Source organism: Lemur catta, chromosome 1 (genome assembly GCF_020740605.2).
Source record: "Lemur catta isolate mLemCat1 chromosome 1, mLemCat1.pri, whole genome shotgun sequence".
NCBI lineage: Eukaryota > Metazoa > Chordata > Mammalia > Primates > Lemuridae > Lemur > Lemur catta.
Genome location: NC_059128.1, coordinates 170,715,652 through 170,741,981, shown reverse-complemented (window position 1 = coordinate 170,741,981; position 26,330 = coordinate 170,715,652). Strand labels below are relative to the sequence as shown.

Here is a 26,330-nt window from a genome sequence, read left to right as displayed (position 1 = left end):
AGAGAGGTCGATTTCTTGTCCTCAGTACACACACACACACACACACACACACACACGCACACACACCATTGTCCCTACCATTCCTTCCAGGCATCTTCTCTACTTAGCTTCTTCTCTTTCAGAGTCAAACTCTTCAAACACTTCCTTTCCAGTCCGCCCCCCTCCCTCCGTAACCTTGTGAGGTGTGCCTTTGTCCCTACCACTCCTCACAAGGAGCACAAGAGGGGGTGAGGAACTGGTAGAAATGATGGGTGAACAACCAATACAAATACTGCACAGAGATTTTAAGCTAAGCCCTAATGTTTTTCTTTTGGGGTTGGAACCTGCCATTCTCAGTGGGCCTGTATACAGGGCTTTCTAAGTCTTCAGGAACTTTTTCCTGGCCTGACCCAAATGCCTTTCTTGGCCTCCAACCAGATGACTGTCATGTGTTGAAATCCAGAAATCTGTTAATTGTGAAACTCTTGTCCTCAGAGAAGCCCAGAGCCTTACACTCTACCTGGATGCTGAGGGGGCCCGAATCCCTCTCTCCTGCCCCCACTCTCCTCTCGGGGGTCTCGTTGCCCTTATGATCACTTGTCTTAGGTTTTCTGGTTGGAATTGGTACTGGTTGGCACCCAGCCTGTCTAGAATTGAGTTTGCTTTCCTTTCTCCCTGCAGCGATCTCTCCCGTGCCCCACCCAGTTCATTTTCTGTGCCAGGCTCAAAGGTGAAGTCCTTTTCACACTTACTTAATTTTCCTCACCAGTGTTTCTGCTTCCTTTTCAAGGCCTCATGGATTCCTCCATTTTTTCCTCTCTGCCCATACTGCCACCCCTGTATCTGGCTTCCCCATTCCTCCCATACACAGCTTGGTTCTCACTTTCTGCAAAATTATGCTACTTGGCTGAACCAACCAGCACTCCCAAATCTGTGCATCTTGCCTATTTCCTGGAGCAGTTGCAAGAGTCTGATGGGACTATGGCATCAGATAACCCACTTCTACTGTGCTATGGTTTAAATGTGGCCCCTCCAAAATTCAGGCGTTGAAACTTAATGGCCAATGTGATAGTATTAAGAGGTGGAGCCTTTAAGAGGCGATTAGGTCATGAGGGCTCCTCCCCTCCTAAAGGGTATTAGATGCCCTTATAAAAGGGCTTGATGGAGGGTGTTCATCCGTCTTCCCTTCTCCTTCCCTCACGTGAGGACACAGTACTCTCCTCTGGAGGATGCAGCCCTCACCAGACAGCCAAACCTGCCAGCACCTTGATCTTGCACTTCCCAGCCTCCAGAACTGTGAGAAATACATTTTTCTTCTGTATGAACTACCCAGTCTGTGGTATCTTGTTATAGCAGCATAAATGGACAAAGCCATTTTGCTTGAGAATTTATTTTTTCGCCTTAGGTCAGTTATGTCACCTCTTTGAACTTTAGCTTCCTCATCTCTACTGTAGAATAATGATAACCATCTCCCTGAGCTTTTTTGAGGAAAAAGTAAAATGCAGATGCTCTATTTAACCTCAAGAAACATTAGCTCCCTCTCCTCTCTTGAACTTCCTGTGGATTCTCATTGCCTAGTGAATCAGGGTGGAGGTCCTCAAACCCAATTCCAGACTCGTCCAGTGACCCCTGCCACCGCTTCCCACTGCACAGCCCCCAGGCAGGTCTGGTCCCACGGGCTGCCCACCTGAGCCTGGCTGCCCATGCTCCACCCCACGGCCTCCCTCCCTGCCCAGCCAAGCCTGGCCCTTCCACGATGCCCAGTGCAGGTCGCCCCTCCACCGGGAAGCCTTCCTTCTCTGGCTAGTACAGAGCAGTGTTAACACAGTGCCACCAGTTCTGTGCTAATTTTAATAACGGCAATTTATACTGTGTTATACTGGTAGTTTCACTTGATGTGAAAATTTTGAAATGTGAATCTGCACACAGTAAAGTTATAAACTGCACGCTATTAAAACTGGCAGGCTTAATTATAAATAATTTCTATGCTATCTCCCCATGACTGCACTGCTCTAGCTGTTGAAGAGAATGCCCACCTGTGTGGATTAGGTACGAACTCTAGGAGTGTTGAGGTCTTTTGGCAGACATCTCTCCTCCAAACTGTGGCCACCAGTATGTCACAAACCAGCCCTTGCTGCTGCTTCATGATTGGGCTGGGCAGGCCCTGCATGCAGCCGGTGCGCAGGGGGGCCTTGGCTGGCTTGGCTTCCCTCCAGGCCTCACGGTTCGCTGCAATTTGATGAAGGGTTCCCTCACACCCAGCCCTGACGTACACTGTAGATTGGGACCAAAGGAAAAAAAAAGGTATTCAAGTTTCCATTTGGCTATCAGTTTCACTTTCTAGGAGAAACATGTTGATTTTATAAAGTAAATAAAACTCTGCTTTACCCAAACCAAGTGGCTTTTAATTCATTAGGGGAAAAGGTGAAAGCTGAATTTATTATCCAGGTAGATAAGAGTCAGTTGTATGTATGCTGCTAGGTCACGACAGTAACCTCTTCCTTTTAGAATAGTTTCATTCCAATTCCAATGCTCATTGAGGACCACTCTGTGCCAGGCCTGACTCTGAAAAACCGTTAAGGTAAAGGAGCCGTGTTAAGAAAATGGTTTTCTGCTGTGCTTAATTCATTATGCTTAGAATTCAGAATACTGAGTTCGTAAGAATGAGGGATAGCTGTGTTTCCATGCTCGGTCGAATCTGATGGGGTAATCAATCCCTTTAAACCATTAAATACCTCTGCAAACAGATGTGCATATGAGGGGGGTTAGAATATACAGGTATAAATTTTGCCTGACGTGGCGGGCGCTGGTGCCTGCTGAACACTCCTGCTTTTCGGTTCCACACAGTTGTCGACGTCTATCAAGGCTGGTGTGGCCCCTGCAAACCTGTGGTGAGCCTCTTCCAGAAGATGAGGATTGAGGTCGGCCTGGACCTTCTGCATTTTGCATTAGTAAGATTCTCTCAGCAAGAAGTCATACAACCTTGTAAAAAATTTTTTTAAATTTGAAAACAGCAAGGAACACGAAGGGTGAAAGGCTTTTTTCAGACCATTGAAAAGGCATCGGTTGTGGATTTTTTGTTGATCTCTGTCATGATACTTTATAGTTTCTCTAGATATGGAGGTCCCTGCGCCTCACCCCTACGTCAGTGTTGTCTTGGGAAGTTTCTTGACACTATATGAAGGGCAGAAATACACATCACTCAAATGCATGTTCTCCTTCTTGGCTTGTGCACACTGTTGACTGAAATGGCACTTTCAGAGTACAGGGTTTCAAGATTTCCATCCTCTGCTCCATAAAGGGAAACTTTTAGCAAACATTTCCTTGGATTAATGTATGGAAATGGGAATAAATTCCAGAGAAGTTTGCGAGAGACACTGTTGGTACACTGCATGGATTTGAGGTTCAGAGACAGTGAAGACGGGAAAATTCACCTTACACTAATCTCTCAAGAGGCTGGACTTCAAGGACTTTGGAGTTCTTCCCTTGGGAGTCAGTTTGATACTTCTGTAGAGAGTGGAGGCGATCTGTTATGTCCATGTACAGGAGGTTTACTAGACAACGAAGGCAACGTCTGAGGACCTGCACCTCAGTTGTCAGTGGTGGCTGCAGGAGGACGTCAGACAGTGGAGCTCTCTTGGACTGGTGGAGTAGCTGGGTGGGGGGCAGGAGAAGCTCTTGCTTTATCCTTGTTTGATTCTTTAAGATAATGCACTGTCAACAGTTTGTCCCAATGTGTTGGCAATAGATCTCTGCTTAGAAGGAGAAGCATGAGAGCAAGTCAGGGCTTCACCTGGGGAAGGTAGTTGTGGGGGTGTGCAGTTCCCTGTGTGGATCTCCCATGGATAGGGCCCTGCACCCGCTGTGCCTGGGTACCTGCTGACAGCTTGTTTTCTTTAGGCAGAAGCAGATTGTCTTGATGTCCTTGAAAAATACAGAGGGAGGTGTGAGCCAACCTTTCTATTTTATGCAGTAAGTACATTTTCAGAACCAGAACTATTTGATGGTTGCAAATCGTTAGAGTTCAAATAGATGCATCTCACTGGCAGCCACCAAGAGGCCTCACTGATCCAAACAAGTGATGCTGTTTTCTCTGATGCTTCCCCTAGACCGTTTTTATTCTGTTGGCTACATATAGGTCCTTCCTAAGCTAAGTGGTGAAGCAGGCCCCTGCTCCCCAGGAGGCAGATGACACAGCTTCCTGGTGGTCACAGTTGCCCGGGCTAGCCTTCCTGACTGGTGGTACACAGGGAAAGAATGTGAGTCATTCAAATGCACGTGCTCCTTCTTGGCTCATAAACACTCTAGACTGAGGTTTCATTCTCAGAGCACAGGGTTTCAAGATTTCTATCCTCTGCTTCATAAAGGGAAAATTTAGCAAAAACCAATACTACTTTATGGAGTAGACAAGCCCTGCATTCTCCCTTATTTAATCATAAAATATAAAGATATGATTACAGAAAGTCAGAAATGAGAGGGACTATTGAGGAAAGCCAAGTGGTATAGTGTTTTGAAAATATAATTTGGATGTCTTTGGGTGTGACATCCATGGTGTGGCTCCATGCCCCTAGGGCCCCCTGTTTCACACCTGGCTTCCTAGGTGTAGGCCGCTGCCAGGCCCTGATGGCAACTGATTGATATAATACTCCTGACCCAGACCAGCCCCTCACTGTACAGTCAGGGAAACTGCGATCTACTCACCCAGGTCTCCTGATGGGTTGTCCAGGTCAGGGTTGTTTGGTTTGAAAAACTTCAGCTTTCTGGCCTCAACACTGCAAGTATTACAAATTGGAAGCTTATGATAAAACATTATTTGAGCTTTGACTTTTAGTAGGGAGACTGAAGTTATACAGTGTAACAGGATTGGGGTGGGGAAGGGAGCGAGAAGTGGGAAGGAGATCAGAGACCACACTTGACATCAGAGCTCAGTTGCAGAAATGGGATCATTATCATGATGGTTTGATTGCTTGAGGCTGGAGCAATTAGAGCATGTGTCATAGTCAGCCGTGTGGGAACGTGGGCCACCGTGTCTAACCCTATTGTGGTCCACTGAGGGACAGGATGGACATGGAAGGAGAACCCACTCTGCGTGAACTTCTCCGTCTCCAGATGCACTCCTTTGTTAGTAATACACATAGAGACTTTTGAAAAAGTTAAAGCAGAAAACTCATGTTCACCCCAAACACCACCTCCACTGTGAAGTCTTCCCTGACCACCCCAGACGGTGCTGGGAATTCTTGCCTCAACTTCCAAGCACCTTGTAAGTTCTCCTATTAAAGTAATTATCTTATTGTAATTGTTTCTTTGGCATAACCACCTCTCTCCCCACTCCACTGCCCCTTCATGAAGGCTTCAACTATGTCTTTTCATGTGTGGTGTTTATATTCTTTGCCTCTGCCTTGGTGCTTGGCATAGTAAGAGCTCAATTAGTGTTTTTTGAGGGAATAAGCCATGTGTAAGCCATACATAGTTACTCACAACTTACTGTGCACTGCTCCTCCCTTAACTAACTGTGGGTTGCTTTGCAAGCAGGAGCACAGAGTAGAAAGTAGAGATCAGAAAAAGAAATCATTGTAGAAACAGGAGCAGACCTGAGGGCGTCCTGCCAAGGGAGGGAGCAGAGGTGAGCACCCCCCCCCATACACACACTGGAAGTAGATGATGGGGGTTGTGGGCCTGGGGTCCATGGACCTTGACCTTGGGCACATTCCTAAACACTCTCGCTGTCTCTTGAAAGGGATTAATATCTGTGAAGAGTATTTCCTGTGATTTGTAATGTATTCTAGGGAGGAGAACTGGTGGCTGTGGTTAGAGGAGCCAACGCCCCACTGCTGCAGAAAACCATCCTAGACCAGCTGGAGGCTGAAAAGAAGGTGCTGGCTGAAGGCAGAGAACGGAAAGTGGTAACCAGAAGTCACTTCTAAAAGCAGCAAACTCACAAGTGTGGTTGTAGGGCAAGGCTAGCAGTCCCCACCGGCGACCTGCTTTTCCTGGAGAGTCCCACCTGCATCTGTCCCTCATGGAGGGCTCTCGTGAGAGAGCACGTAGTGCTCACTGTGACACGTGTGCATTTTGAAGCCACCTTTTAAAAGTTATCTCTTTCATCCAGAGCCCTTTAACTTTATTTTATCCATTTCCTGTTCATCCCAACTTTGCTTTTAACAAACAATGAATTCAGAAGTGAAAATAAAACTACAGAATTGAGTAGCGGGTAGGAGAATTCAGCTACCCAAGCTCCCCTCAACTAAGGGTGAAATCTCTTCTGGTAATCTACCCCCTCACATTCCAGAGGTTTTACCTGTGAATCCAAAGGGTTCATTTTTTAAATTTAGAAATTAAGCTCTGATATTATCATGAGAAATAGAATCAGCTTGGTTTGTGATTTTAATAAATTATTTCCATAACATAAGACTGCAAGTTCTTCACCAATAATTGACTGCTTTTGAAATGGATGCACCTTAGGTAGAGAGGTATTTCCTGGTGCTTTGAGCCTCTGCCAAACTTGCTTTAACATTGTTCAGTGTTCATTTTTCAAGTTTTTGTACTCAATTGCAAATAACAAAGGCCCATTTTTATACAATGGATTAGAATCAAATTATATGTTTTCCCCAAGAAAACTGGCAGTTTTCCTTCAAGAAAGAAAACTGCAAACATTTACACTTTCATGTGCCTCCTCCAGGAGAAAACGATCTTTCTTTACTACTTCTCTGCACTGTGTAGCTATGCAGCCAGTCTTTTAGTATTTTATTGCATTTCAGTTCTTTCTTTGCCTTGTCAACTCTCTCTACTTAGTGCTTGTGAAAAGAGGCAGAATGTAAAACTTAAGCATGGATTTTGTCTTCTAACTCTCTCATCCTCCGCCATCACCCAACTACCAAAAAGGATCTTGTAACATTTCCAAGACTGAAAATTTTGACCTTCTCCCCCTCCTTCTTTTTGGCTCTGTATTTTGGACCTATACTTTTTTGATTTCTGCAGGTTTTTGAAGGTCTTAGTAGTAATTTTAATTAGCTAACTACTTTCTGTTTATGACCAATTTGTACCAGATTAAAGATGAGGCTCTTTCTGATGAAGATGAATGTTTTTCCCATGGAAAGGACATTGGTGAAGATGAGGACGTGGATGAGTGCAGAACCGGTGAGCAAGGCAAAAAGGCAAAGCAGACTCAGGCTGGATATGTGTTTTAAATATATGAATAATCAGTTTTTTGAGCAATCTAAACTCTGGAAAGATTTTTAATGGTTCATAATCCCCCTTTATTTTCTTTTTTCTTGATACATAATAGATGTACATATTTTGGGGGTACATAAGATAATTTGATATGCTAATATAATCAAATCAAGGTAATTGGAATAGCCATCAGCTTAAATATTTATCTTTTCTTTATGCTAAGAACATTTGGATTACTTTCTTCTAGCTATATTGAAAGATACAATAGATTAATGTTAACTATAGTCACCCTACTGATGTCATAAACAGTAAGCCATGTTTCTTCTGTCTGTATATTTGTACACAGTAATCAACCTCTCTTCAGCTCCCCCCGCCACTTCCCTTCCCTAGCCTCTGATAACCACCAGTAGACTCTCTATCTTCTTAAGATCCACGTTTTTAGTTCCCACATGAGTGAGAACATGCAATATTTGTCTTTCTGTGCTTGGCTTATTTCATTTAACATAATGAGACCTCTAGTTCTATCCATGTTGCTGCAAGTGATAGGATTTCATTCTTTTTTATGGCTAAATAACATTCCATTGTGTATATGTACCACATCATCTTTATTCATTCTTTCACTGATAAATGCTTAGGTTGATTCCAAATCTTGGCTATTGTGATTAGTGCTGCAACAAACATGGTAGTGCAAATATCTTTTTGATATATTGATTTCCTTTCTTTTGGATATACAATTAGTAATGGAATTTCTGGATCAAATGGTAGTTCTATTTCTAGTTTTTTGAGGAACTGCCATACTGTTTTCCACAATGGTTATACTAACTTACATTCCCACCAACAGTGTATGAGGGTTCCCCTTTCTCCACATCCTTGCCAGCATGTTTTATTCCCTTTTTGATAAAAGCCGTTCTAACTGGGGTGAGATGATATCTCATTGTTGTTTTGATTTGAGTTTCTCTGATGATTAGTGATGTTGAACATTTTTCGTATACCTGTTGGCCATTCATATGTTTTCTTTTCTGCTCAGATGTTTTGCCTATTTTTATTTATTTATTTATTTTTTATTTTTATTTTTTAATAGTATTATTATTATTTCTTTTTTTAAATTCTTATTTCAGCATATTGTGGGGGTGCAAAAGTTTAGGTTATGTATATTGTCCTTGCCCCCCAACCCGCTGAGTCAGAGCTTCAAACGTGTCCATCCCCTAGACAGGGAGCATCGCACTCATTATGTATGTATACACCCATCCCCTCCCCCCTCACATCTGCCCGACACCAGCTCAATGTCATTCCTAAATGTGCTCTTAGGTCATGATCAGTGAAACCAATTTGATTTGCCCTTTTTTTTTTTTTTTTTTTTGAGACAGAGTCTCGCTCTGTTGCTCTGGCTAGAGTGCCGTGGCATCAGCCTAGCTCACAGCAACGTCAAACTCTTGGACTTAAGCAATCCTTCTGTCTCAGCCTCCCAAGTAGCTGGGACTACAGGCATGCGCCACTATGCCCGGCTAATTTTTTCTATATATATTTTCAGCTGTCCAAATCATTTCTTTCTATTTTTAGTAGAGACGGCGTCTCGCTCTTGCTCAGGCTGGCCTCGAACTCCTGACCTCGAGCAATCCACCCGCCTTGGCCTCCCAGAGTGCTAGGATTACAGGCGTGAGGCACTGCACCCAGCCTGATTTGCCCATTTTTAAATAAAAAAATTTTTCTGCTATTGACTTGTTTGATTGAACTCTTTATATATTCTGATTATTAATCCCTTGTCAAATGGATAGTTTGCAAATATTTTCTCCTACTCTGTGGGTTGTCTCTTCATTTTGTTGATTGTTTCCTTTGCTGTGCAGAAGATTTTTAGCTTGATATAGTCCCATTTGACTATTTTTCTTTTGTTGCCAGTGTTTCTGAGGTCTTACACAAAAATCTTCGCCCAGACCAATGTCCTGGAGTGTTTCCTCAATGTTTCATAGTTTCAGGTCTTAGATTTAAGTATTTAATCCATTTTGATTTGATTTTTGTGGATGGTTAGAGATGGGGGGCTACTTTTATTCTTCTGCATATGGATATCCAGTTTTCCCAGCACCATTTATTGAAGAGACTGTCCTTTCCCCATTATATGTTCTTGGTTCCTTAAATGAGTTGGCTGCAAATGCATGGATTTATATCTGGGTTCTCTATATTATTCCATTGGTCTATGTGTTTTTTTTATGCTACTACCATGCTGATCAGGTTACTCTAGCTTTGTAGTACATTTTGAAGTAAGGTAATGCGATACCTCCAGCTTTGTTCTTTTTGCTCAGGATTGCTTTCACTATTTGGGGTCTTTTGTGGTTTCATGTAAATTTTAGGATTATTTTTTCTATTTCTGTGAGAATGTCATGGGTATTTTGATAGAGATTGCATTGATTCTTTAAATTGCTTTTTTAACAATATCAGTTCTTCCAATCAATAAGCATGGAATATCTTTCCATTTTTTTAGTGTCCTCTTCAATTTCTTTCATCAGTGTTCTATAGTTTTCCTTATATAGATATTTTACATCTTTGGTTAAGTCGATTTCTAGGTATTTTATATTCTTTGTAGCTATTGCAAATGAGATTTATTTCTTGTTTTCTTTTTCAGATTGTTCACCATTGGCATATATAAATGCTACTGATTTTTATATGCTGATTTTGTATCCTGCAACTTTACTGAACTTTATCAGTTCAGTTTTTGGTAAAGTCTTTAGGTTTTTCTAAATATAAGATTGTGTCATCTACAAACAAGGCTTATTTGACTTCTTCCTTTCCAATTTAGATGCCCTCTATTTCTTTCTCTTGCCTAGTTGCTCGTGCCAGGACTTCCAGTTTTATGTTTAATAAAAATGATGAAAGTTTGCATCCTTATCTTGTTCCAGATCTTAGAGGAAAGGCTTTCAATGTTAACTGTGGGTTTGTCATACATGGCTTGAGATACGTTCCTTCCATTCTCAGTTTGTTGAGAGTTTTTATCATAAAAGGATATTGAATGTTATCAAATGCTTTTTCAGTATCTATTGAAATGATCATATGGGTTTTGTTCTTGGTTGTGTTAATGTGATGTATCATGTGTATTGATTTGCATATATTGAACCATCCTTGCATCCCTGGGATGAATCCCACTTGATCATGGTGAGTGATCTTTTTGATGTATTGTTGAATTCAGTTTGCTAGTATTTTGTTCAGGATTTTTGCATCTATGTTCATCAGCGATATTGGCGTGTAGTTTTCTTTTTTTGTTGTTGTGTCCTTGTCCAATTTTGGTATCAAGGTAATTATGGCCTCAGAGAATGAGTTTGGAAATATTCCTTCCTCTTCAATTTTTTTGAGGAGTTTGAATAGAGATTAGTTCTTCTTTAAATGTTTGGTAGAATTCAGCAGTAAAGCCATCAGGTTCTGGGCTTTTCTTTGATGAGAGACTTTATTACAGCTTCAGTACCATTACTTGTCATTGGTTTGTTAAGATTTTCTGCTTCTTCATGATTCAGTCTTTGTAGGCTGTATATGCCCAGAAGTTTATCCATTTCTTCTAGGTCCTCCAGTTTGTTGTGTATAGTTGTTCATAGTAGTCTCTAATGATTCTTTGTATTTCTGTGGTCTCAGTTGTTATGTCCCCTTTCTTGTTTCTGATTTTATTTATTTAGGTCTTTTTTTTTTCTTTATTAGTCTCACTAAAGAATTGTCAGTTTTATTTATATTTTCAGAAAACCAGCTTTTTGTTTTGTTGATCTTCTGCATTACTTTTAGTCTCAATTTCATTTATTCCTGCTCTGATTTTTATTATTTTTTTATTTCTACTAATTTTGAGGTTGGTTTTTTCTTGCTTTTCTGTTTCTTTGTGTTGTATCATTAGGTTGTGTATCTGAAGTCTTTCTACTTTTTTGATGTAGGCATTTATTTCTGTAAACTTCCCTTTTAGTATTGCTTTTACTGTATCCTATAGATTTTGGTATGTTGTATTTCCATTTGCATTTGTTTCAAGAAATTTTCAAATTTCCTTCTTAATTTCTTCATTGACTGGTCATTCAGGAGCATGTTTAATTTACATGTGTTTGTGTAGTTTCTAAGGTTCTCTTTGTTATTGATTTCTAGTTTTATTCCATTGTTGTCAGAAGAGTAGTTGATATGATTTCTACTTTTTTGAATTTTTTGAGATTTGTTTTGTGGCTCAAGATATTATCTTTTCTGGAGAATGTTCCATGTGCTGATAAAAAGAATGTATATTCTGCAGTAGTTAGGTGAAATGTTCTTTAAGTGTCAAGCCTATTTGGTCTAGTGTGTAGTTTAACTCTGATGTTTCTCTGTTGATTTCTGTCTGGATTTTCTGTCCATTACTGTGAGTGAGGTGCTGAGGTTCCATATTGTTACTGTATTGCAGTCTATCTCTCCCTTTAGATTTATTAGTGTTTGCTTTATATACTTGGTGCTGTGGTGTTGGATGAATAGATATTTATAATGGTTACATCCTCTTGCTGAATTGACCCCTTTATCATTACATAGTGACCTTCTTGGTCTCTTTTTACAGTCTTTGACTTGCAGTCTATTCTATCTGATATAAGTATAGCCACTCCTGTTCTTTTTTGGTTTCTACTTGCGTGGAATATTTTTCCATTCTTTCACTTTCAGTCTATGTGTGTCTTTATAGGTGAGGCAGCATATAGTCCGTGTCTTGTTTCTTTATTCATTCAGTTTCTCTGTGCCTTTTAATTGGAGAATTGAGTCCATTTACATTCAGTGTTATTATTGACAAGTAAAGACTTACTGCTGCCATTTGGTTGCTTACTTTCTGGTTGTTTTGTAACTCCTCCCCTCCTTCTTCCTTTCTTACTGTCCTCCTTTGTGCTTAAATGATTTTCTCCGGTAGTGTGTTTTAATTCATTGCTTTTTATTTTTAGTGCATCAGGTATAGGTTTTTGCATTGTGGTTATCACGAGGCTTACAAAAAACATCTATAGATATAATAAGTTATTTTAAAAAAGAGACAACAACAGGTTGCTATAGGTATTTTTTTGGGTAGATTTGTCTTTCAGGCTTCACACTAGAGTTATAAGTGGGTTACACACCACAATTACAGTATTGGAGTATTCTGGGTTTGTCCGTGTACTTTATTTTACCTGTGGGCTTTATACTTACAAATGTTTTCTTTTTGCAAATGGGACTTTCATGGCAGATACTAGACATCAGGAAAAGCTCCATTTAATAAAATGTACAGTAGTAATACTAATAATTTAAAGCAATGATGCTAGTATTTCCTTAGTCTTTATTTGATCTAAAAAGCTCGATTCTTTTTTCATCTCTTTCTGAAACATCAGAAAACCTTCCTTTCCCACAGCCCTATACCCTCTTTCCTTTATTCCCCAAGTATCAACTTAATTTTACACTCCTGGGCATTATAGCTCTTCTTGAATCTTTCATATGAGAAGAGCAACTTGGCCTGACAGTGTGAAGAAAAGCCAGGAGTTTGGAGGGCTATTGCTTGGAAGGTGTCTCCCAGTAGTCACTGAGACACCAGGGGAAACAAGGATTAAGTTCAGAAACTCTGTTGAAAATGAGAGGAAGATTTTTTTTTTTTAACTATTGCATGAAATAGAAAGGCTATTTTTTCATGTGTGGATAACAAGGACTGTTTGAACTGGATTCGAACAAGAAAGGAGGCACGATTTAGGAAACAAGGAAACTTTGAGTGTGAAAAGAAACTCAGTGATTTGGCTTCTGCAGGAAACATTTGTGGCCCCTCTTTGTGTTATCTCCTCTTTCTTCCCTTCTCCATTATTTCCTCCCAAATCAAGTCTCTCCCACCTAGAAGACCACACAGAATCCTGCACTCTCCTTCATACCAGGCTTCCTGAACCTTGTTCACACTCTGGGCCACCTTCACCTTCCACTCATGTCTCGCCCTGCTGCATTCTGGCCTCTGTGCTCACTGCTCCCTGGAATGGTGTCCACCAGTGGCACCCGTGACTTTCTTGGTGTCAAATCCAATGGGTAGTTTCCAGTTAATATCCTCTGAGCCCTTTTTGCAGAAGGGAATGATGTTCACGATGTCTTCTTCTCAAACCTTTTTCTTTTTTGGTTTCTGAGATGCTATGACCTTTCTTGTGCTTCTTCTACATCTCTGGCCTCTCTTTGGTCTCTCCTTCATTGGCTCCTTTTCTTGCACTCCCCTTTCAAGCTGGAGCTCCCCAGGGCCCTGCTTTGGTCTCTTCTCTTCTCACGCTATACCTCTAGATGATTTCATTAATGAGTGAATTTATAATGGAATTTGTCGTAAGAATCTCTTTAATTTAAAGTCTAAGTATTCATAATAATATTAGAAATAGTAATCATAGAAAAAATTAACAGATTTGTTGCTTTAAATGACTTACACCTTTGCAGTACATGTGTTTGAGAGTTTCAGAGTAGAAATCCCCCCTTAAATGTAGTTATCGTCTTGTTTCATGGCAACACAACCAGTGTAAAAGTTGAGAAGCAGAAAATAGGTGATGGGGGAATGCTGATCCTGTGGAAAGTATAGGTAAGTCACCAAGGCCAAGTTCATGTAGGCAGGGGGACAGTGGAGATGGGCTCATGGACTAGACACAGACCTCCCCACAGCTAAGCAGGAGACGCTGGTCCCATGGCCCCTCCGTCATTGCAACAGCTGATTGGACTGGTGGACACGGGCAGTCAATCAGTATGCCTCGGCTCAAACCAATGAGCTGGCTAATCTGGCTTCTCTCGGGAGAATTGGAGCCGAGACAGAGAGGACTGAAGCTGCAATTTGGTAGTATGTGCTGGAGGTGAAAAGTCACGAAAAGTCATGTAGACTCAGGGCCTGGGCAGCCATTATTGGCCACATGGCAGGAAAGGTAATAAAAAGCAGAGGCAGAGGAGCCAATAAGTGAGAGGAGAACAGGGCAGATGGCTGTTAAAGGCTGAGCATCAAGAGAGGGTGATAAGAAGGGGTGAGGGTGGCTGGGTCTGTGTTGCCTCCATTCCAGCTGCTCCTCCCACTGCCTCCCTCACCGCCCCCTACTTCCCAGCCCAACTCATTCTGTTTCCAAGCAGTCTTTCAGCAAGTGCTTTCCCCATGCTCCCACTGCCTGGCCCGCCCAGGTCAGTGAGCCAGTCTTTGAATCTCTCACAGCCAGGTTGAGGATAAGGTCTGGAGCCAGACCGCCACACCCACTAGAGTCCAGACTTGCAGGGACACAGCTAAGAGGCCAGGGCAGGGAAGCCTGGGAGCCCAAGCTTGTGCCTGGCACTTGGTGCGACGGAGTCATGTGTAGAGGCTACGTTGTCCCTGCAGATGGCGTCCCGAGAGCCCCAAATACCAGCATCTAACAGCACTGTCCTTTGGCTTCTTCAGTTTCCTCAGAGAAGGCCTGTACCGTGCCGATCGTTAAACCAGATGCAGTGGCCCATGGAAAGACTGATGAGATGATTATGAAGGTAAGAGAGACAACACTTACCCTGCACGACTGTCCTCATGTTCTCTGCAGTGGACAAACAGGGAGGAGCCCTGGGCAGTGGCATCCTAGTGCTGAAAGAAGACGTTGAAGGAGTTGTAACTCAAATTCCATTCAAGTAAATGAAAATGTCAAATCTGATTGGGACATAAACTGTGGGCATGATGGTCTCCATAGCTTTTAATGTTGCCCTATCATTATTTTTTACCTTTCAACTAAGTGACAAATAATAGAATATTATTAGAATGTATGTACAGTCTATATCATAGAGTAATCAATGCTATGATGAAAAAATAAAGCAAGATGAGAGGGCAGAGATGGCAGGAGGAGGCATTATGTTGTGGGTGGTCAGGAGAGGCCTCTCTGAGAAGGTGAGTTGTGAACAGGCAGTGAGGAAGGGGCCATCTGGGGGAGTGTGTTTCAGTCGGAGGAAATATCTAGTTCAAGAGCCCAGAGGCTAAGAGGCCAGTGTGGCTCCCAGGGAGGAGAGGAGGTCACAGATAGGTGTGTTGGGGAGTGGGGAGTTTGAGTTTGGCTGTGTCCTGCACACCACTGGTGGACATTGAACCTGGGCTGATCTGACTTTGGAAAGGTCCCACCTCCCTGCACCCCCTCAACAGGGACGGGTTCCTGGCCCTGATCCCTCCAGGCTGCTTCACAGTTGGGAGGCTGTCAGCATTTTAATTATAGCTCCCAGTCTCAACGGTTTACAGCTCAACCATAACACAGGCCCTGGGCAACACGTGGCACCTCTGAATGGTTTACTTGCTCACCATTTCTATATTTACTGCCATTTAATGCTTGTTGGCCAAGTTCTCAGAGGGAAAAAGAAGGAGGAATTGCGGGGCAGCAGGGAGGTGGTTAAGTTTTGTGTTTTGGTTTGGGTTTGGGTTTTAAACACACAGACCTATTTTTCAGTTGTTTTCTGAGATTATTTCCCAGCCCTTAAAGGTTACAGGGCAGCCGTTGGTGTATTCTGTGATAGTGCTCACTTCTAAGCAAGAGAGCCTAATCCATGCAAAGCTGCCCTCTTCTCTTTAAAGTGTCTGGGCGCTTCCTGGTGAGAGAGATGGGTTTAAAGGACACCCTGGGCTGAGTGTGTGACTAAGGGACAAAGGCATCAATCACTTCCTATTTCACATAATAGGGCTGGGCTTCAGGCCAGGTGTTCCCACCCCGTCTGCCTGAAGGTGGGATCCCCTCTGGGACCTCCAGCCAAGGGCTCTGCAGGGTTTCTCAAACTTTAGTGGGTTCATGAATCACGTGGGGAGTGTGCAGAAATGCAGCTTCTGATTCCACGTGTGGGGCTGGGGTGGGACCTGAGATTCTGCACTTCCAATCAGTTCCCAGGTGCTGGAGATGCTGCCGGTCCAGGAATCACACTTTGAGCAGCAAGGACTTTGACCAGCGCTGTCCAACTGAAATATTATGTAATACAAGCCACGCATGTAATATAACATTTCCTAGTTGCCACATCAAAAAGTTAAAAAAGAGGTGACATTAAATTTAATAAGATATTTTATTTAATCTAATTTATCCCAAATAGTATCATTTCAATATGTAATCAATATAAAATACTGAGATATTTTACATTTTTTTTGTAATAAGTCTTTGAAATCTGGCATTTGTTTTATACTTATAGCACATGGCAGTTCAGACTAGCGACATTTCAAGCACTCATGTGGCTAGTGGTTCCTGGTTTGGAGGGTGCACATCTAAATCTGGCTTGAATACCTCTGGTGATAGGGAGCTCACTACCTTATGGGAAGTCCACCCAATAGCTGCATGATCTGAGTTGGGAGTTGACCGACTCAGATGGAAAGACCCAACTTCACTATCTGGGTCCCCAAGCCAATTGGCATTCTCTGTGAGTCCAATACCTCACATCCTCTGCCCTCAGCTAGGACACAGCAGCCCTGGAATGGTTTCTGGGGTTCTATTTTTTGTTTTTCAGCATATTATGAGGGTACAAATGTTTAGGTTACATATATTGCCTTTGCCCCATCCGAGTCAGAGCTTCAAGCGTGTCCATCCCCCAGATGGTTCACACTGAATCCATTAGGTGTGATCTTAATCTCTGCTTTTCTTGTTGAAGAACCTGGCTCAGAGATTCTCAGTGATATCCTCAGGGAGACCCAGCCCAGAGCTGGTAGAGCTGGGACTAGAAGTCAGGACTTTGAAACCTCTTCTCCCTCTGCTGTAAGAGGCTCTGGTTCCTCCAGTGTGACATGATTTCAGAGGACCTTCTAAGTCCACTCACACTCCTGCAGACACACATACTTCTATTTGTGTGGTCAATTACATTTATAGATTTGCATATGTTGAACTATCCTTGCATCTCTGGGATGATGCCCACTTGGTCATGATTTTTTTTAGTAAGCACCTGAATTCAGTTTGCTAGGATTTTATTCAGCATTTTTGCATTTATATTCATAACAGATATTGGTCTGTAGTTTTCTTTTTTTGTTGAGTTCTTTCGTGGCTTTGGTATCAGGGTGATATTGGCATCGTAAAACGTGTTGGGGAGGATTCCTTTCTTCTTGATGTTGTGGAATAACTTCTGCAGGATAGGTATCAGTTTTTCTTTGTATGTCTGGTACAATTCAGGTGGGAAACCATAAGGTCCAGGATTTTAATTTTAGGAAGGTTTTTGATTACTTCTTCAATTTTGGTACTTGGTATTGGTCTGTTCAGGAATTCTGTATCTTCCTGATTGTGCCTGAGGAGGCTGTGTGTTTCTAAGAATTAGTCCATTTCCTCCACGTTTCCAAGTTTATGTGTGTGGGGATTTATATAGTACTCATAGATGATATTTTGTATTTCCATGCTATTAGTTGTAATTTCTCCTTTTTCATTCCTGATTGACCTTATTAGAGTCCTTTCTTTTCTGCTTCTGGTTAATCTAGCAAAAGACATGTCAATTTTGTTTATCTTTTCAAACAACCAACTATTTGTTTTATTAATCTTCCATATACCTTTTCTGTTATCAATTTCATTTACTTCTGCTCTGATCTTGGTTATTTCTTTTCTTCTGCTGGGTTTGGGATTGCTTTGCTCATCCTACTCCAGTTCTTTGAGATAATTCATTACATTGTGATCTTTCCATCTTCTGGATATAGGCATTTATGGCTATAAATTTTCCTCTTAGGACTGTTTTTGCTGTGTCCCACAGATTTTGATAGGTTGTGTCCCATTTTGTTTAGTTCTAAGACTGTTTTGATTTCCATCTTAATTTTCTCCTTAACCCAATAATTCTTCAGCAGTAGTTGTATAGTTTCCATGACTTTGTGTAGACATAAGTGTTTCTGTTGGAGTTAAGACATATATTTTTGTTAGCAGAAAGGTACATGACAACTTTAATCATCTAAAGGCCTTAATCAAGCCTGTGGCTTCACAATAACCAGCCCTCCATGTCAGGTGTTGATGACAGTGACTCAAAAGTTACATTTTGAATTGGGGTCTTTGTGAAGTGCAAATTCTGACTGGCTTTTAGAAGAAACCTATAGCCATTGACAAAGAGGAGTCAGTAGAAACTCTAGTATTTTTTGTTCAATAAAAATCCACAGTCTCAAAATATGAAATTCTTTGTGCCTCATTTTACTAAAGCATAGCAGAGCCCCAGCCGGAGATGGTGCTGAACTCACAGTGAGTCCTGGGCATAATGAGACCTGTCAAGAGACCCAGCTCTGCTCTGAGGGTCTATTCACATGGGAATCCAAGGAGCTTTGTTGGGAGGTTAGAGGGTGTGAGTTATGGGAAGAGAATGTTGGAATTTGGTACTTTTTTAATTACTCTCACAGGTAGGTGCAGCACAAAGAGGCTTGAGTTCCCCAGAAGCTGGGGGAGGCGGATACAGTGGGCAGCATAGGCAAATAATAGCAGGCACAAAGTAAAGGGGAAATATACGCTAAATGCCACTAGAGCTAACCTCAGAAAGCAAGAAGAGTCTCAGGTAAATAAGTCCAAAGTGAAGGGACTTAAAGAGAAGTTAAATACAGTGGAATGAAAATGTGCTCAACATCGTTAATCAGACACACAGTGAGATACCACCACGCACACAACAGAATGGATAAAATTAAAAGTTAGCAGTTCCAAGACATAGTAAGGATGTGGAGTAACAGGAACTCTTATACACTACTGAATGTAAATTGGCACAACCACTCTGGAAAACTCCTTGGCAGCATTATCATAATATACATATGCCCCATGATCCAACAGTCTTATCCCTAGGTAATAAAATAAATGCATATTCCAGTTTCCAGTCCAAGGAGCTTGGGAGTCATAGTCTATCCTAACAACAACTCAAAAGCTGAAGAAACAAATACCAACAACTGTATTCCTAGATCTGGTAGAGAAGGTAGGTGACAGGGCAAGGTGTTGCCCCCAAAATTCGAGACAGACACGCAAATACAGAGATCACAACTTACCAAAACAGACCAAAGAGCAGAAACCTCCCCAGGACCCAGTACCAGGTCAGGAAAGCCTCACCTGCAGCTGACACATTGCTGGAGGCCCCATGTGAATAAGTCTGAGAGTTAAACACTCCAAACAGGCCCAGTCCGAGGGGGACCCGCACTTTTGTTTTACCTCTAGGAGTCCTACCAGGTTCTTCTAGGTACTATTAGAGAATAATCCCCCTGGTGCCTCCCTCAGGGAATTGAAAATAAGCCAGAGCATCTCTTCTTCTTAACAAGGCCCCTTCATGAGAAACTAACCAGGGCCTAACCCATTGGGCTTTATCAGAGTCTGAATCTCTTAGGGGAAGAGAAATTCCCAACTCTAGCCCACTCTTTCCATCCTGGTCCACCTAACGGGTTAGGCGAGGAGACTGAGAAGCACATGGGAAGGTCACAACTTGAGGGCACAGACTCCCCAAGAGACTGAGAACTACTGTGGAACTACAGAATGCCTCCCTTTCCCCGACACCATATGGTCACACCACTTAAAGGCCCATCTACTGGAGTTCCTTTTACCCAGGACATCATGTCTGGCTTTCAAAAAAAATTAGAATGCATACTAAAAGGCAAAATAAAAATAAAATAAAATCACAGTTTCAAAAGATAGATCAAGTATCAGATACAGATTCAGATATGGCAAGAATGTTGTAATTATCAGACTGGAAATTTAAAGCTACTAGGATGAATATGCTAAGGGGTCTAATGAAAAAAGCCAACAGCATACAAGAACAGATGTGTAACATAAAAAGATGGATCTTCTAAGAAGGAATAAAAAAGAAATGCTAGAAATCAGAAACAGAGTAACAGAAATGAAGAATGCTCAATTTGATGGGCTCATTACTAGACTGGACATAGATGAGGAAAGAATCTCTGGGCTTGAGGACACAGAAGCAGAAACTTCCAAAACTGAGAAGGAGAGGAAGGACTGAAAAAAATAGAACAGAATATCCAAGAACTGTGGGTCATCTACAAAACAACATACATATAGTGGGAAGACAAGAAAGAGAAGAAAGACAGAGAGGAACAGAAGAAATGCCAGAAGAATAATAACTGAGAATTTCCAAAATGAATGTCAGACATCAAACCAGAGATCCAGGAAGCTCTGAGAACACCAAGCAGGATAAATGTAAAAAAGAAAAGGAAAAAAGAACCATACACATACATATCCCCCAGGCATATCATATTCAAAATGCAGAAAATCAAAGATAAAGCAAAAAATATTGAATGAAGCCAGGTGGTGGGGTATGGGAGAAACCCTTATCGATAGAGGAACAAGGATAAGAATTATGTCAGATTCTCCTCAGAAACCATGCAAGGAAGAAGAGAGTAGAGTGAAATATTGGATGTGTTGAGAGAAAATAGCCACCAGTCTAGAACTCTATTCTCTGTAAAATTATTCCTAAAAAGTGAAGAAGAAATAAAGACTTTCTCAGACAAACAAAAACTGAGGGAATTTATTGCCAGTAAACCTGCCTAAGAAGCAATGTTAATGGAAATTCTTCAGAAAGAAGGAACATGATACAGGGCAGAGACTGGGATCTACATAAAGAAAAGCAGTGTATTGGAGAAAGAATAAGTAAAGGAAAAATGAAAACTTTTATTTTTCTTATTCTTAATTGATCTAACAGACAAGTTTCTTTAAAATAATAGTAGCAACATGCATTCAATGTAAGTAGTGTGTGTGTGTGTGTGTGTGTGTGTGTGTGTGTGTGTATGCTCATGTCTATATCAAATGAATGACAGCCATGATACGAGGGACAAGAAGAAAGAAATAGGAATTTTTTTGTTATAAGGTACCTGCACCACCCATGAAGGGGTACAGTATTATTTGAAAGTTGCCTTGGATTAGTTGCAAACTCTAGAACCACCACTAAAAAAGTTTAAAAAATAAGTATCTAAAGAAATGAGAAAAAATGGAATCATATCAAATGATTAACTAAAAATTCAAAAGGCAGAAAAGAAAGGGAATTCAGAAAGAAAAACAAAGAACCAGGGCAGTGAATAGAAGGCAGTAATAAATGTATTAGATATTAATCCAACTCTATCAATGATTAAAATATAGGACAAAGATTGTCAACGTGCACCGAAAAACAAGACGTGACTGTATGTTGTCTACCAGAAACCCACATTAAATACAAAGACACATCAGATGAAAAGTAAATGGATGGAGAAAAATACATCACGCTAACACTCATCAAAAGAAAGCAGGGATCACAGCAGTGTTTGGAGCAAGAAAAGTTATTGGGATTTAGGGAAGAACATTCCCTAATGCTAAAGGAGTCAGTTTGGCTGAGGGGGATGTAGCAGCGCCGGTTCATTGAGAGTAACAAATGTACCACTCTGCTGGGAGATGTTCCTGGTGGAGGAGGCTATGTGTTTGTGGGGGCAGGGGGATATGGGAACTCTGGACTTTCACACAGCTCAATTTTGCTGTGAACCTATAATTGCTCTAAGTAAATACAGTCTATTTGTTTAAAAAAGTGCACATGGCCACAAAATCACATACTTTGTAACGACCAAAACAAAGGAATGGAAACATCAGTGGTAACATTTGCAAGTAATGGAACACTGCGCAGCAATGAAACAGAACAAACTACAGCTGCATGTAACAACATGGGTGAGTCTCTCACACAGAAAAGATACAAGAGGGTACGTTTTGTATTGTTCCACTTACACAGAGTTTAGGAACAGTCACAGCTAATCCCTGAGGGTAGAAATCAGCATCATTATTACTGTTGGGTGTGGGGAGGTTGTGGCTAGGAGGAAGCACGCTAGAATCTTCTTGGGTGCTGAAAAATGTTCAATAATTTGATCTGGAATGTGGTTACACATGGTGTTTTCATACACGACAATCATGAAGCACCTTTGTGCAGGTTGCAGTGCAGCATAGAATCTTTCCCTCAGATTGTCTTTCAGCCTGGTCCCCATCTCTAATTTTATACTGAAATCATACATGTGGTCAGTGCTGAGCCTTGGTATTTGTGACTTACGGCAGTGGTTTTACTACACATTCAGTGGTAAGATCTTACTTTAAAAGTAAGTTCAATTTTCATGATTGCTTAGTAATCCATCATGCAGATATGCAGACATGTAGGATATTGGCACTTGTTTGTTTTTACTTTTTTTATCTATGCCTTTTAATATTTTTTTAAAAAATGCTTTAAACAACCCACATGCTCTACAAAAAGAGAATGGCTAAAGTATAAATGACTGCGTAAACATAATCACCTAGCCTATATTGCAACCTTGGAAAACTATAAAATGCTAGCATAACATAATTTAATAAGGCAGAATGCTAATCTTCCATCCCACAGCCATAGCTAAGTCAATACTTGCAAGGATAGGGAGAGGATCAAGAAAGAAACATGGGGAAAACATTAATAGAAAAAGCTGATGCATCCTCTAAAAACAATTTTCTTGATGATTATTATAATGCTCCATATGAAATAATATTTTAGTCTTAATTAAAAGATTGCTTTAAAGGAAACCATTAGGTAACTAATAGCATGAGTACTTTGTGGATATGGACTAAAACCCACAAAGGTAGCATGGCAATGACTAAAGTTGCTGAATGAATCAGAGACTCTAAAGACCCTGCTAATTATAGCTGGTGTGATCAAGTGCCAGCTTTTCAAATAGTCAATCCACTAACCACACAGTGGCCCAGATGAAGAACTAAAGCCAACTCACCAGGCGACTCCCCTGCCTCCTGGTGGGCCACGTTGACTACCTCTGCAGTGCTGGTGTTGAGGAAGAAGTATCCCGAGCCTCCTCTGATGTGCAGCTCCACCTGCAGGAGGGAGAGGCAGGGAGGGGTCAGGCTGCATGTTGGAGGGCGAAGGACTCCCCGGTACATCTCACCCCAGCAGGGCCATGGCAGGGCAAGCACCGTACCTGGATGCCAGGGTGGTTGTAGATGGTCACCTCTTCTGGATTCACCCTCATGTCCTCCACCAGGATGAGCTCTATGGAGGCCGACACGGGCACAGGAGGGTCGTGCTGAAGGGGCAAGGCCAACACCATCAGATCCAGGAGGGCAGGGCCACCTGCAGGCCAACACCATGCCTGCCCACAAGCCACCCCTGGGGAAGAGCAGGCCTAGAAGCCCCAGGTCCTGGCCCCTCATTATGTCTGGGTCACAAAGCCCGATAAAATCAGGGTTCTCTTGAGCCCAGCTTAATAGCCACGTCCCCTCTGAGGCCTCCCTCAACCAAGGTGGAGTGAGTTGTCGGCTCCTCCACTCCAGACAGAGGTGGGGTGAGCAACTGTCCTGCTCAGATGCCAGCCCCACCCCATGCTGCCAGGCCCCACAGCGTGGGTGACTCACACACACCCTTGACCCTCAGGACCTCACAGCAGATGGCCGGCTTTGCAGCACGTGGCAGATACTGCATTGGGGGAGTGGATGGGGGAGTGGATGGGGGGTTGGCAAGTGGGAAAGCTACTGGCCAGGCCGGACATCAAGGAAGGTCCCATGAGAAGAGTCCTCATGGCCAGCTCCCAAGAGGACAGGGACAGCCCTCACTGTCTTCAAAGGCACACTGCCTAGCTCTGTTTCCTGCCATGTGTCATTCAAGGCAGACTGCCAGACCCGGCCTAGATACGGCCCACCCACAGGTGGATTATTTGGGCACCCACTCTACACCAGGCCGTGCAAGGCCCTGGGGCTGCAGTGACTGCCCTCAGGAAGAGTGAGTGAAGGACAGAAAGATGCTGGGAGCACTGTGGGTGCCATGGGCAAGGAGGGGTCTGAGAAGGAGAGCAGCTCTCCGGGAGCAGAGACCTCAAGCTGAGGAACACCTGAGCCACACCAGGGACAGGGAGCCCCCAGGGCGCACAGCATGAGTGCAGAGGCCGTGGAGGGATCCTGTCGGGGTGTCTAGGCCCGGCCAGGAGGCCAGGAGGCCCCCAGCTCCAGCCAAGGGCTTCCTGGTTCACAGCTATGTGCTGCTTAACTGGGTGGGTGGGCAGGAGGGGCAGGGCTGGGCCTCTGGTCCCAGCAGACACCTGCAAGGGTTGCTGTGTTTGCTCTGGAGGTCGGAGGCTTTGGTGTCAGCCCTGGCTGGGTGACCCTGGACACATTTCCTCACTCATTCATTTTAAACAAAACCCCCTTGGTTGGTGTCTGCTCTGTACCAGGCACTATGCCCAGGGCTAGAGGGGCAGACATGGAAGGTCCTAAGGTAACCGAGCTTGCTTCTAACGGGAGAGAGGGAGAAAAACATTGCAAACCGTGGGGACCAGTGCTGTCTGCGAGGTTGACCCTGGGTGGCAGGGAAATGCAAGGGCTGCCTGGCCCAGGCTGGGAGGATGGGGGCTCCTCCCGGAGCAGGAACTCCCCACCAGCTCTCCCTCTCTGGGCCTCTTGTGGACGAGGCAGGGCTCAAACACAGAAAGTAACAAGTGCATTCGCCAGCCTACTGTGCGGCTGCCCTTGTCCAAAGCCTTCACAACCACCCTCGGAGGAAGGCCCATTTCTTTTCATTCATGTTTTACTAACTAACCCTTACTGAGGGCTCACTCCCAGGCTGCTTTCCAGCCCATCCATTTATTAGCTTAGCTAATCCTCAGAGCAGCCCTATAGGGTAGGTGCTGTCTACCCCATTTTACAGGCAGAGGATGTGAGGCTGGAGAAATTAAATGAGCAGAGTACAGAGCTGCTGCGTGTCAGACCTGGACTTGGCCTTGGGAGGCCGGAGTGGCAGCTGAGGCCAAATACTCTGCATGCACACGCCACGACCGCCTCCCTCCTCAGGCGGGAAGAGGGATTCACAGACATCAGGCAAGTGGCAGAATCCACCCCCGACCCAGGTCCTGGCAGGCCCCAGAATCCAACACACCAAAGGCCGCCATCCCAATTCTGGGGATTGTAGGGACCCTGAGGGGTAACTCTGGAGTGGACCAGAAGCGCCCCTCTGTTCTGACCCCCGTTGGAAACACTTCAAAGCCTTTGGCGCCCACATTCCTGCCTTCGTCAGGAGAGCCTGGCAGGTCAGCGCCCTGCCAAGCCTGCCAAGCACTATCTCATGTGATCATATGTATGTCAGCAACCACTGTCCCCCGTGGGGGAGACTCTACTCCTACATCAATTCCTGCTTTCAGCCAGAAAATCACACGGAGAGGGAGTTATGCCAAAAGCTATTTTGAACAATTGGGTTTTCATACAGATTTGTCAGAGCAAGTGAGTAATTCACATCAGGGAAGGAGCAGGCAGGGTGGGTGGTGAAGGGCAGGGCCCCTGGCTCACCTTGAGGGGCAGGTAGGCAGCCGTGGTGATTCTGGCACTTAGGTGGCCGTGGCTGTGTTTGTAGCTCACCAGGAGCGTGCTGGAGCCCTGGGCCTCAGCTCTTACCCTGATATGGGTTTACAGCTTAAAGCCCGGTGGCAGCCTCTCCACTCAAAGAGAACCACGTGGTCACCGTGAAATTGCTTTTGCTGGAGAAGGCACGACAGTCTGAAGGTCCCTCTTTCATCCTGGGCTTCATATGCAATCTGATGTTTTTAAATTAAAAAGTTTTAATTTCAGTATAATTCACACAGATATATAATTTACAATAATTTTCCCCCACATATTGAACACATACTATATCCTGTACCCAGATCAAGAAACAGGTGATCGGCACCACAGAATCTCCTGGAGACCCATCTGATGTCTCTCCCCTGCCCCAAGGAAACCACTACCCTGACTTTTCCCAGCACAGCTCAATTTTGCTCGATGCTGTAGTTTCTGTAAAGGAAACCCCTGAGCATAAACTCTTCTGTATTAGCTTCCTCAGCTCAATATTGTTCATGAGATTCCTCATTTGTTGCATATTGTACATGCTTTATCCACTTTTCTATGTATTATGCTGCTGTGTGAATACAGAGCAACAGATTTACCCATGCTACTGTGCACACTTCGGTTCCTTCCAGTTTGGGGCTCTGATCCACAGGACTGCTAAGAACATCTGTGTACCTTCCTTTTTGGGGACACACTTAGGCATATCTCTTGGGTGTGTCCCTAAAGGTGAGATTCCTAGGCCACGGGGCCCGCATTGTTACTGCCAAATATCTTTCTCAAAGTTGTTCCATCAATTGAAACTGCTACTAACAGTTGCCCTACATCGCTGCCTTTATTTTCCATTAATGGTTTCATTAAATTTTTCAAACCTTATTTATGTTGACTATGATAAAATACACATAACAAAAAACCTCCCAGCCTTGCACTTTTACGTGCACAGTTCAATGGCGTGAAGTCCACTCACACTGTTGCGCAAACATCCCC

General features: G+C 43.1%; 1 protein-coding gene and 1 long non-coding RNA gene across 6 annotated transcripts in view; one reads left to right on the top strand and one right to left on the bottom strand.

The window, feature by feature from the left end:
* Positions 1-26,330, top strand: part of NME9 (NME/NM23 family member 9) — a 39,646-nt gene that overhangs the window by 4,739 nt on the left and 8,577 nt on the right. For 2 of the 5 annotated variants that reach the window (XM_045539151.1, XM_045539149.1), the window contains 5 exons: positions 2,827-2,930; positions 3,880-3,951; positions 5,766-5,882; positions 7,026-7,116; positions 14,510-14,592. In XM_045539151.1, coding sequence (XP_045395107.1) covers positions 2,827-2,930; positions 3,880-3,951; positions 5,766-5,882; positions 7,026-7,116; positions 14,510-14,592 — 467 coding nt within the window. Of the gene's footprint in view, positions 1-2,826; positions 2,931-3,879; positions 3,952-5,765; positions 5,883-7,025; positions 7,117-14,509; positions 14,593-15,952; positions 16,151-26,330 lie in introns of those variants that run through there. The other 3 variants (XM_045539156.1, XM_045539154.1, XM_045539152.1) reach the window with 3 other exon arrangements.
* LOC123629757 lies at positions 17,617-25,554 on the bottom strand. The gene is made up of 4 exons (XR_006732218.1): positions 25,314-25,554; positions 22,961-23,065; positions 22,757-22,856; positions 17,617-17,914 (listed from the first exon to the last, which is right to left on the bottom strand). It is a non-coding gene; the product is annotated as an uncharacterized LOC123629757 (long non-coding RNA).